Here is a 12,880-nt window from a genome sequence, read left to right as displayed (position 1 = left end):
GCTGAACACAGGATAGCAGCACTCAAACTCAGAACAGAGGGAAAGAAAGAAAAATGTTAAATGGGCCCTCATGAAGAAAGGGCGACAGCCATGACTGAAGAGAGAGAGAGAGAGAGAGAGAGAGAGAGAGAGAGATGGAAAATATATATATATATATAGAGAGAGAGAGATATGATATTTATATATATATAAAGAGAGAGAGATGTAAAAAGAGATCCCAAAAAGTTGACCGGGACAGTTCTAGCAGGGCAGAAATTTTACGAACTGACTTGTTGGGAAGGTGGCATCCTATGACGATGCCACTTTCAAAGTCACTGAGCTCTTGAGTAAGGCCGTTCTACTGCCAATGGTTGTCTGTGAAGATAGCATGGCTGCGTGCTCGCTTTTATACACCTGTCAGCAACGGGTGTGGCTGAAATAGCTGAATCCACTCATTTGAAGGGGTGTCCACATACGAATGTATATATAGTGTATGCTGACGCCACACACACACTCTTTCCCAATCAGCACATACGCTACTGTCTACTATCTATCACTTTACCCCTACTATATGTAGATACAGTGCCTTCAGAACATAGTCACACCTTTTGACTTTTTCCACATTTTGTTCTATTACAGACGGAATTTAAAATGGATTCAATTTAGCTTTTTTGTCAGTGGCCTACACGCAATACCCCATAATGTCAAAGTGGAATTATGTTTTTCAAAACATTTACAAACTATTTAAAAGTGAAAAGCTGAAATGTCTTAAGTTAATAAGTATTCAAGCCTAAATAAGTTCAGGAGTAAAAATGTGCTTAATATGCCACATAATAAGTTGATGGACTCACTCTGTGTGCAATAATAGTGTTTAATAGTGTTTAATAGTGTTTAACCCCACAGATTCAACCACAAAGACCAGGGAGGTTTTCCCAATTCCTTGCAAAAAAGGGCACTTATTGGTAGATGGGTATAAAAACAAAACAGACATTGAATATCTCTTTGAGCATGGTGAAGTTATTCATTACACTTTGGATGGTGTATCAATACACCCAGTCACTACAAAGATACGTGTCCTTCCTAACTCAGTTGCAGAGGAGGAAAGAAACCGCTCAGGGATTTCAACATTTCACCATCACCGTGAATGGTATCTTTCAAAACAGTTGCAGAGTTTAATGGCTGTGATAGGAGAAAACTGAGGATGGACCAATAACATAATAGTTACTCCACAATACTAACCTAATTTACAGAGTGAAAAGAAGGAAGCCTGTACGGAATGAAAATATTCCAAAACATGCATCTTTTTAAACAAGGCACTAAAGTAATACTGCAAAAAAAAATGCAAAGCAATTAACTTTTTGTCCTGAATACAAAGTGTTATGTTTGGGGCAAATCCAATACAACACATTACTGAGTACCACTCTCCATATTTTCACAAATAGTGGTGGCTGCATCATGTTATAGGTATGCTTGTAATCTTTAAGGACTGTGTAGTTTTTCAGGATAAAAATAAACGGAATGGAGTTAAGGACAGGCAAAAACCTAGACGAACAGCTTGTTCAGTCTGCTTGGCACCAGACACTGGGAGATGAATTCACCTTTCAGCAGGACAACAACCTAAAACACAAGGCCAAATCTACACTGGAGTTGCTGACCAAGAAGACGATGACAAGACCTGAAAATGGTTGTCTAGCAATGATCAACAACCAATTTGACAGAGGTTGAGGAATTTTGAAAAGAATAATATGCAAATGTTGCACAATCCAGGTGTGGAAAGCTCTTACCCAGAAAGACTTTAATAGCTGCCAAAGGTGCTTCTGCAAAGTATTGACTCAGGAGTGTGAATACTTATGTAAATGAGATATTTATGTGTTTCATTTTCAATCCATTTGGAAAATGTTTAAAACCATGTTTTCACTTGGTCATTATTGGGTATTGTGTGTAGGCGGGCGAAGAAAAAGAAATCTATTTAATCAATTTTGAATTCAGGTTGTAACACAACAAAATATGGAATGAGTCACGGGGTATGAATACTTTCTGAAGGCACTGTCGCTACTTCAATTACCTCGTACTCCTGCACATCGACTCGGTACTGGTACTTCCTGTATATAGCCATGTTAATTTTACTCGTTATTGTTATTCGCTATTCACTGTGTATTTATTCCTCGTGTCACTATTTCTATATTTTTTTAAATATCTTTTTTAAAAACTGCGTTGTTGGAAAAGGACCCGTAAGTAAGCATTTCACTGTTAGTCTAAACCTGTTGTTTACGAAGAATGTGACAAATACAGTTGTATTTCATTTGATTTGATTCTAATTTCTCATTATTTGTGTGGTGCCAGATGTGGGCAGGATTGAAACAAACCCAACCTTCGTTGTCATTGTGATGCAGTCACACAAAAGTCTCACAAATCTCTGTTTTAGACGACACTGACTTTATGACCAATATTATCCTATTTATACTTTGTAGTCAATTTTCTCTTATTAATTTTGTTTGTATTAATGTAAGAAGGGGTTTGAAGAAGGAGTATTTCTCTGTCTTTTGCTCTCTCTCAGTCGGAGGATCTTGGAGCCTGTGCTCAGTTCGAGGCAAGTCGTAATGCTCGGAACATGATGCCCAGCGCAAGCTGTGGAGTTTTCCCAGAATTCACCCTGCGGAAGCCGTCCTCGGAGACCGACATCGAGAACTGGGCCTCCAAACACTTCAACAAACACACACAGGTACACGCACACACAAACCCAGACACACACACACACACACACACACACACACACACTTAACTTTACAACTAAACACACACTGATACATGACATGCACATACAATCATTCTACTTTATAATTGAACATTCTCAGGAACAGACAAACACTCTCATGTAAAACCCAGTACTCACTGTCTCACACAAACATATTTATGTAGGGCTGGTCGGTATACCATATTTTACTATATACTGATATTGAATTGATGCCCGGACCGGTTTAAGTTTTTACTTTACCTTCTATAATGATATTTTAATGTTTGGTTTGTTATTAAATGTGATATGTGATATGCAACTATGCTAATCGCTAGTTAGATGGCTAGCTAGCTTGTACTAAGTCAGAGCCAACATAGCTAGTTAGCTAATACTGCCTGGTACCAGTGCTGATGTAGGACGAGGCTAGCTACATGAAGTAAGAAAACATGTAATGTAACATCTAATTATGGTCACCTGGAAACACTGACCAACACTTTGGTTTCTACCCTGTCAATAATTCCTCACTGGCTAATTCATGCATTGTCATGTCAAACAGCAATGCATTATAGGTGCTGCTCACTGTATTCCAACTGTAGAATTAGAATAATCATTATATTTCCATAATTCCAACAGTTCACCAATTAACTAGGCCTAGATTGTTTTGGCCGTATCATGCTGCGTGGCACAGTGTAGAAATCATAAAAAAGTTGAGGAAATGCAGAAATATATGAAAGTGCTGAAAATGGTTTTGATTTGGAGTTGTATTGAACAGTATTAATGGAGAAAGCCCCATTGAAATCACGTATAATTGATGTGTTGCCACCCTAGGGTCTTGAACTACTCAGAAAGTGTATTTAGAACATGTATTATTCAAAAACATCAAATACCGTCATACAAATATTGTGATGTAGTATTTTGTCCATATCGCCCAGCCCTACATTTATAGAAGCTCTAGTATAACTACAGAAAAATATTCACCTATCACTCCTCCTCCCTCGTTCTCCTCCTCCCTCTTCCCCTCCCCTTACCTCTCCCCCTCCTCTTCCTCTCCTCCTCTCCCCCTCCTTTCCCAGGGTCTGTTCCGGCGTAAGGTGTCCATAGCCAACATGCTGGCATGGAGCAGTGAGCCAATCAGGAAGCCCATGATCGTGACGTCAGACCGTGCGGTGAAGAGGGAGGCGGTGGAGATCTTTAAACTGATCCAGACCTACATGGGAGACCGCCGAGCCAAGACTGACCCACTCACTGTCGCCCTGGAGGTCTGCAGACTCCCTGATATCCCTCTGTCATGTCCACATCCCAAACAGCACCCTTTTATCTATATAGTGCACTACTTTTTCAAAAGTAGTGCACTAAAAGGGAATAGGGTGCCGTTTTGGACTCACAGCCCGTGTCTCCCCTTCTGCAGCCATGTGTCATTTTATGTGCTGTTAAGCTTCAATTTGTCTTCGGTTTCTGATTTGTGCATCAAAATAATAATGATTTCATCCCCCCCTCATCTTCCCTCTTTTTCCCCCTCTCGCCCTCTCTATCTTTCTCTCTCTTTTTCACGCCAAGACTGGCCCGCTGAACATCGCCCTGGAGGTCTGCAGAGACCCTTTAATTATCCCTCTCTTCGTTCTCTCCTTGTATCTGCTTTTTCATGTCTCTTTGTGTCTACCTTCACTGTGCTGCTTCTCACTCCTCTCCTTTTTCACTCTGTTATTTTATGCATTTATGCCTATTAAGCTAACAGTTTACCTTCGGGTTTTGTAATTCTGCACGTCAAGGAAACAAAATGTGACTTAATAATTCCCCCTCCTCTCCGTACTTGCTCTCTTTCTCCCACCCCTCCCTCCCTCCCCAGGTGGCAGTGCGTGGTTGGAGCAGTCAGGGTCTTCGTGATGAGCTCTACATCCAGCTCTGTCGTCAGACCACAGGTACACACACACACTCACACACACGGTCAGCTATACACCTAAACACACACAGCATAACACTAACAGTGTGTGAACTATTGTACACATTATTAACAAAGCGATGAATTCGTTAGACACTGGCTTGATGCGCAGTCTACCTGAAGTCAACCTTTTAATCGAATGAACTCTAACCCCATCCACTACTTCTCACAGAGAACTTCCGCTACGATAGTCTGGAGAGGGGCTGGGAGCTCATGGCTGTGTGTCTGGCCTTCTTCCCCCCAACTCCACGCTTCCACTCCTACTTGGAGGGATACATCTACAGACACATGGACCCCCTCAACGATACTAAAGGTGAGAGAGAGAGAGAGAGAGAGAGAGAGAGAGAGAGAGAGAGTGTGGGGGACGCCTGTGGTTGCGTACATGCGTGTGCGGCGGCTGGCTGACTGTGGCTATCGCCTTGTAATGGCACAGACAGACAAGCTGACATTTGGCCGTGCGTTGTAGAACACCTGCTGGGCATCGATGAAGGTGGCAATTTACAACGTACAATCGTTGGGAAGTGAATAGAAAATGACAGACTATTTTTCGGTGGTCAGGGGCAATATAGGATGCTAATTACCTTTTGTGGGCGAGGTCTTTTTTCACAAATAGTCTTCCCAAGCTGTCTGTTATCTTTAATAATAATAATTTGGTGGGTACTTACACTACCGGTAAAAAGTTTTAGAACACCTACTCATTCAAGGGTTTTTCTTTATTTTGACTATTTTCTACATTGTAGAATAATAGTGAAGACATCAAAACTATGAAATAACGCATATGGAATCATGTAGTAACCAAAAAAGTGTCAAACAAAAATATATTTTATATTTGAGATTCTTCAAATAGCAACCCTTTGCCTTGATGACAGCTTTGCACACTCTTGCAATTCTCTCAACCAGCTTCTTGAGGTAGTCACCTGGAATGCATTTCAATTAACAGGTGTGCCTTCTTAAAAGTTAGTGTGTGGAATTTCTTTCCTTAATGCATTTGAGGCAATCAGTTGTGTTGTTACAATGTAGGGGGGTATACAGAAGATAGCCTTATTTGGTAAAAGACCAGGTCCATATTATGGCAAGAACATCTCAAATAAGCAAAGAGAAACGACAGTCCATTATAAAGGTCAGTCAATCCGGAACATTTCAAGAACTTTGAAAGTTTCTTCAAGTGCAGTCGCAAAAACCATCGAGCGCTATGATGAAACTGGCTCTCATGGGGACCGCCAAAGGAAAGGAAGACCCAGAGTTACATCTGCTGCAGAGGACAAGTTCATTAGATTTACCAGCCTCAGAAATTGCAGCCGAAATACATGCTTCACGGAGTTCAGAGGAGACTGTATGAATCAGTCCTTCATGGTCGAATTGCTGCAACGAAACCACTACTAAAGGACACCAATAATAAGAAGAGACTTGCGTCGGGCAAGAAACACGAGCGTGGACATCAGACCGGTGGAAATTTGTCCTTTGGTCTGGAGTCCAAATTAGAGATTTTTGGTTCCAACTGCCGTGTCTTTGTGAGATGCGGTGTGGGTGAACGAATTATCTCCGCATGTGTATTTCCCACCGTAAAGCATGGAGGAGGAGATGTTATGTTGTGGGGCTGCTTTGCTGGTGACACTATCTATGATTTATTTAGAATTCAAGGCACGCTTAACCAGCATGGCTACCACAGCATTCTGCAGATATACACCATCCTGTCTGGTTTGGGCTTCGTGCGACTATCATTTGTTTTTCAACAGGACAATGACCCAACACACCTCCAGGCTGGGTAAGGGCTATTTTACCAAGAAGGAGAGTGATGGAGTGCTGGATCAGATGACCTGGCCTCCACAATCACCTGACCTCAACCAAATTGAGATGATTTGGGATGAGTTGGACCGCAGAGTGAAGGAAAAGCAGCTAACAAGTGCTCAGCATATGTGGGAACTCCTTCAAGACTGTTGGAAAAGCATTCCATGTGAAGCTGGTTGAGAGAATGCCAAGAGTGTGCAAAGCTGTCATCAAGGCAAAGGGGTGGCTACTTTGAAAAACCTCAAATATATTTGTTTAACACTTTTTTGGTTACTACATAATTCCATATGTGTTATTTCATGGTTTTTATGTCTTCACTATTATTCTACGATGTAGAAAATAGTAAAATTAAGAAAAACCCTTGAATGAGTAGTTGTTCTAAAACATTGTGTATATTGTCCTATTTCATGTACAAGTGTGTATTTTACGCATGTGTGAATTGGAAATGTGTTTTTTGAATATCCCAACTCCCCTTGAGACGCCCTTGGAGAGTGGTGCAGCAACCAAGGTATCTGCATCCTCAGTGCTGTTATCTGGAGAATGTGTCTCTCTCTAGTCTCCCTATCATGCCAGGCTCTGTGTTTGTAATGTACGTGTGTGTGATGTATGTGTGGCTAGGCTGACTGGCCACTGATTTGGTTGTTATTGGAGCCTTTCACCTCAGCATACCACAGTTGAATTCCCTCACTCAAGTTCCACCCGCTAGACTAGTCAGTTACTGAACCATATGCGGTATATTCTCTCTTCTCTTACTCAACTTTTCCCCCTTTCTCTCCCTCCTCGCTCTGTGGCTTCCGTTGAAGCCCTTCAGATATGAATTCTGCCTTTCATCCCTCTTCCTCTCATCCTTCTCTGAAAGCTTTTCAAAGTCCTCACCTCCATTCCTTCTCTATTCCGCATTCATCTTTTTATTCTACTTTTCTTTTCTTTATGCCTCTCAGGCTCCCTCTCCTCCCACTGTCTGTCTGTCTGTCTGTCTGTCTGTCTGTCTGTCTGTCTGTCTGTCTGTCTGTCTGTCTGTCTGTCTGTCTGTCTGTCTGTCTGTCTGTCTGTCTGTCTGTCTGTCTGTCTGTCTGTCTGTCTGTCTGTCTGTGTTCTTACTGAATTTGTGGGGTTCTTCATGATGTACACATTGTACACATGAATCTGTATGTTTTGTTATGTTTTTTGCATGTTCATTGTTGTCTTCTTGATGTGACATATCGTAGTGGTTTGTGGCCTATTGTGTGTGTGTGTGTGTGTGTGTGTGGGTGTGTGTAGTTGTGCAGTTCGACCATGGTGTTTGTTAGCGGAGTCTGTTTGTCCTAGTGGTTTACACCAAATCCTGTGTAGTCGTTACCATGGTAAATCTACGTGTTTTGCTGTATGTGTGAGGGTAGTGTTTGTGGTCCAGGTGTCGGGGTGTGTGTTGTGAGTGACGGTTGCTGTGGTTATGGTGTGTGTGTGTGTGTGTGTGTGTGTGTTGTTGCAGTGGCTCGGCACATCAGCGGTCTGCTGGCGAGCCGGGTGGAGAGGCGAGCCAGACTGATGCGTGGGCGTCGCCCTGGGAGGGAGAAGGCGGGGCCAGCGGAGGGTAGGGGCGGAGTCAAACTGCCTACAACTGGTTAGCTACTCTCCCTGTGCCTGCTGCTCTCTCTCTCTCTCACACACACATCTCATTAATCACATCTCATACATCAACACAGTCGGGGACACACACACACACACACACACACACACACACACACACACACACACACACACACAAGGCCCTGGCTACTCTTCCTGTGTCTGCAGCAGATTACGACTTCTGCTACCACCGCCTCCTCCTTCCCATCTCCATCCTCTTCATCCTCCTCTTCTCCTTTCTCTTCATCTCCATTGATGTAATCTTTTTAATCCTCCTCTTCCTCTCCTTCCTTCACCTTCAGGATCTAGCTCTGTATCTCTCTAGCTTCTTAGGTCCTCAGCGTTTTGTGTGTCTTTTTCATAGCTGTCTGTCTGTCTGTCTGTCTGTCTGTCTGTGTTTCTCTGTCTGTCTGTCTGTATCTTTTTCTGTCTCTCTCTCTTTGTCTGTATACCTACCTACCTACATACCTACCCTGCCTGCCTGCCTGCCTGCCTGCCTGCCTGCCTGCCTGTCTGTCTGTCTGTCTGTCTGTCTGTCTGTCTGTCTGTCTGTCTGTCTGTCTGTCTGTCTGTCTGTCTGTCTGTCTGTGTTTCTGTCTGTCTATCTGTCTGTGTTTCTCTGTCTGTCTGTCCGTCTCTGTCTGTCTGTCTCTCTGTATCTTTTTCTGTGTCTCTCTCTTTGTCTGTATACCTACTTACCTACCTACCTACCTACCTACCTACCTACCCTGTCTGTCTGTCTGTCTGTCTGCCTGTCTGTGTGTGTCAGGTAACACACACACATCACACATTTGTAACTGTGTATTTCCTGCACGTGTCCATTTGGTCTGCTAAACCATTTCTCTGTCTTACATCATTCTACTGTCTTTTGGGTGTCTGTCTACTCGTTCATTCCCTGAGGGGAGAGTCCTGAGCATCAGTTCAGTCTTTTAGTGTAGGGTAGCTCTGGTAATTACTAGGACTGTTACCTAAGTCAAATTGTAATCTTATGTGCTTGTAGAATGTATGAACATGATGGTTGGACAGTGTGTCAATGTGTGTGTCACAGGGTCAGAAGGACAGTGTGTCAATGTGGGTGTCACAGGGTCAGAAGGACAGTGTGTCAATGTGGGTGTCACAGGGTCAGAAGGACAGTGTGTCAATGTGGGTGTCACAGGGTCAGAAGGACAGTGTGTCAATGTGGGTGTCACAGGGTCAGAAGGACAGTGTGTCAATGTGGGTGTCACATAGGGTCATGTCACATAGGGTCAGAAGGACAGTGTTTCAACGTGGGTGTCACATAGGGTCAGAAGGACAGTGTGTCAATGTGGGTGTCACATAGGGTCAGAAGGACAGTGTTTCAACGTGGGTGTCACATAGGGTCAGAAGGACAGTGTGTCAATGTGGGTGTCACATAGGGTCAGAAGGACAGTGTTTCAACGTGGGTGTCACATAGGGTCAGAAGGACAGTGTTTCAACGTGGGTGTCACATAGGGTCAGAAGGACAGTGTGCTGGCTGGTTAGGCCTGAGGCTGTATGGTCGGTGTGTTTCCAGATTTAGACCACTGAGCTGTTACCCTCCAGTAATTAACTTGAGTGGCAGCAGAACTACCCTGTGCCACCCCTATACAAATGAGTGGATTTGGCTATTTCAGCCACACCCGTGGGCAAACAGGTGTATAAAATCGAGCACACATCTCCACAGACAAAGAATGGCCTTACTGAAGAGCTCAGTGACTTTCAATGTGGCACCGTCATAGGATGTCACCTTCCAACAAGTCAGTTCGTCAAATTTCTGCCCTGCTAGAACTGCCCCGGTCAACTGTAAGGGCTGCTATTGTGAAGTGGAAACGTCTAGGAGTTGCAACACTCACTACCGAGTTCCAAACTGCCTCTGAAAGCAACGTCAGCACAAGAACTGTTTGTCGGGAGGTTTCCATGTCGCAATGCCAAGCGTCGGCTGGAGGGGTATAAAGCTCGCCGCCATTGGACTCTGGAGCAGTGGAATGAATCACGCTTCACCATCTGGCAGTCCGACGGACGAATCTGTGTTTGGCGGATGCCAATACATAGCGCCAAATGTAAAGTTTGGTGGAGGAGGAATAATGGACTGGGGCTGATGGAACGCCGACTGCGAGCCAGGCCTAATTGCCCAACATCAGTTCCCGACCTCACTAATGCTCTTGTGGCTGAATGGAAGCAAGTCGCCGCAGCAATGTTCCAACATCTAGTGGAAAGCCTTCCTAGAAGAGTGGAGGCTCCTGTAGCAGCGAAGGGGGGACCAACTCCATATTAATGCCCATGATTTTGGAATGAGGTGTTTGACGAGCAGGTGTCCACATACTTTTTGTCATGCAGTGTACATGCGTGTGTGTGTATTCTCTGTTCCCTCGCTATACCTGTGCTTTGAGTCCGCTAATTTTCGTTAATTTCAACTCATTACTGTATGATCTAACAACTAACTTGTGTGTGTGTGTGTGTGCGTGCGCACGTGTATGCGTGCGCGTGTGTTTGTGCGTTTCTGTGTGTGTTTTTCTCCAGGAGTGGCGATAAGCGGCTATGCCAAATACTGTTACCGTAAACTGCAGAAGGCAGCTCTGACCGGAGCTAAGAAGGTATAAGTGCTCTATTTCCTCTACTCTTCGTAAATTGCAACTCAGTGCTGTATGATCTAACAACTAACCTCTGTGTGTGTAAGTGTGAGTGTGAGTGTGAGTACACTACAGCCTGACCCACAACCCACCATCCTTTACCATCCTTCATGAGAAGAATTTCCTTCTTTCTAATTTCCTCTCCCGGTCTGTCTGTCTGTCTGTCTGTCTGTGTGTCTGTCTGTCTGTCTGTCTGTCTGTCTGTCTGTGTGTCTGTCTGTCTGTCTGTCTGTCTGTCTGTCTGTTGTGTCTGTCTGTTGTGTCTGTCTGTCTGTTGTGTCTGTCTGTCTGTTGTGTCTGTCTGTCTGTCTGTCTGTCTGTCTGTCTGTCTGTCTGTCTGTCTGTTGTGTCTGTACCTGGCGGGACTCCGTCTTGGGGGGGGGGGGGGGGGGCCTGTCTGCTTTTCTTCCTCCGCCTTTAGCTGTAGTGCGGGGTTAGTTAGCTAGTTGTTAGTTAGCTGAGCGCACGGAGATCGAGTGCAACGAGGTCTGTGCGCTAACTACTAACTATCCCCACGGCAACCACACACCACTTAAGTAACACCCCTCCTCACGCCACACGCACTCACTCACACACACTTACTCACACACGTGTACACAGACAGAGGCACACTATACACCCCCCTCCTCACACGGCATAGCCCACCACCCTCCGATTAAGAATCCCATATCAGAATGCTCTTCAGGATGGGAATGGGTTGGGAATATGGGACACGATGCACTAAACAAACATTCAATGCTATGTCACCACTGACTTGTATTGCTTTAAGCCCCTGTTTTCTAAGTAGGAAATCAATAAGTAGATGCTTGAGGGGATAAGCTGAACTCCAGATAGAATCACTATTTATCACGCACCCACCTCGTTAGTTACCCTTTGTTTTGTTTCCGTTTGTCTGACAGAGGACTTCCTGTGTTTCCATTTCATTAGCCCCTCATTTGAATCATCTCCCTATAGCTGTGTGTGTGTGTGTGTGTGTGTGTGTGTGTGTGTGTGTGTGTGTGTGTGTGTGTGTGTGTGTGTGTGTGTGTGTGTGTGTGTGTGTGTCTTAATTGAGTTATTGTTTCAGCAAGCGGTGCACATAATGCAGTTTATTATTAATGTCATGTCTGGAGCAGAATTCCTGCTGAGAACGCTAGGACAACACAACACACACACACACACACACACACACACAAATAAACACATACAGTCTCACTTTATCACCCCCCCTCCACACACACACACACACACACACACACTCATATTGATTTCTTAACCAGTCCACCAATTAAAGGGGCCCTTCAGGCAGATGTATCTTCTGAGTGTTTTTAAACCAGATCACATGACTTCACAGTCTGCCTCTGTTCACCCGGCTCACAGACGGAGGGTTGTGTGCGTGTGTGTCTGTGTGTGTTTGGGTATATATGCGTGAGTGAGTGTGTATGTGTGCATGTGTGTTGGCATGCGTACGGAGAGTGATGGGGGGGGAGAGATGGGGTCTGGGTGTCATGGAAACAGCCTCCAGGGGGACATTCCATTCCGTTGTTCATCTATCCTTCCCCCTGACCTATAAAACACTGACTGACTGTCTCACTAAACCGGTTCTAGTCGATACTAACCCAGCTAGCTGTCTGTTTTGGACCAGTGCCAATCATTATCAGGCAAGTCCACTGGTTTAAATGATTTGTAGTAGAACAGCCTCTCTGTACTGGTGTCCAGTTACGATCTCTTCTGTGACCTACTGACATCTGACCTTTTGAATGTCTTAGTATTTTTCTCCTAGTAACTCTCTCTATGTCCTAGTTCCTCCTCTCTCTCTGCCTATCTGTGTACCAAAGACTTCACCATGAGTGTATAGTATCAGAGCCAGCAGCGTTGCATCGAATGTTGCAGGAAAATAAATCAGAGTATCTGTTATCCGTGTGTAAATCAGACTGCTAGCCAGCATCTAGCTCAGTTTTTCCGAATGGAAAGAGAATCATGTAATCATGAGGTGTATTCATGTGAAATATTAGGAACATAGAAATAGAATGAATAGAGCCGACACGATTCCCTATTCTATCTTAAAGACGATCATATAAGTTCAACACCAAATCCTCCTGAAGAGTGTGACCATGGAGGAATAATTCTACTTCCTGTCATGAAATGGTGCTGTTCCCACTCCGGCCACAGGAGGGGGCCAGTGAGGCTGTCTCTCATCTGCTGTCTACAACTCTATCTGGA

General features: G+C 44.2%; 1 protein-coding gene across 3 annotated transcripts in view; it reads left to right on the top strand.

The window, feature by feature from the left end:
- The window catches only part of LOC115192299 (rho GTPase-activating protein 39), a 167,815-nt gene that overhangs the window by 141,870 nt on the left and 13,065 nt on the right, over window positions 1-12,880 (top strand). Inside the window, exons 6-11 of one of the 3 annotated variants that reach the window (XM_029750630.1) lie at window positions 2,537-2,701; window positions 3,787-3,972; window positions 4,271-4,297; window positions 4,560-4,632; window positions 4,825-4,965; window positions 10,569-10,642. In XM_029750630.1, the coding sequence (XP_029606490.1) occupies window positions 2,537-2,701; window positions 3,787-3,972; window positions 4,271-4,297; window positions 4,560-4,632; window positions 4,825-4,965; window positions 10,569-10,642 (666 nt within the window). Of the gene's footprint in view, window positions 1-2,536; window positions 2,702-3,786; window positions 3,973-4,270; window positions 4,298-4,559; window positions 4,633-4,824; window positions 4,966-7,911; window positions 8,125-10,568; window positions 10,643-12,880 lie in introns of those variants that run through there. The other 2 variants (XM_029750632.1, XM_029750631.1) reach the window with 2 other exon arrangements.

This window comes from Salmo trutta, chromosome 4 (genome assembly GCF_901001165.1).
Source record: "Salmo trutta chromosome 4, fSalTru1.1, whole genome shotgun sequence".
Lineage (NCBI taxonomy): Eukaryota > Metazoa > Chordata > Actinopteri > Salmoniformes > Salmonidae > Salmo > Salmo trutta.
This window is presented reverse-complemented; position numbering and strand designations above follow the sequence as displayed.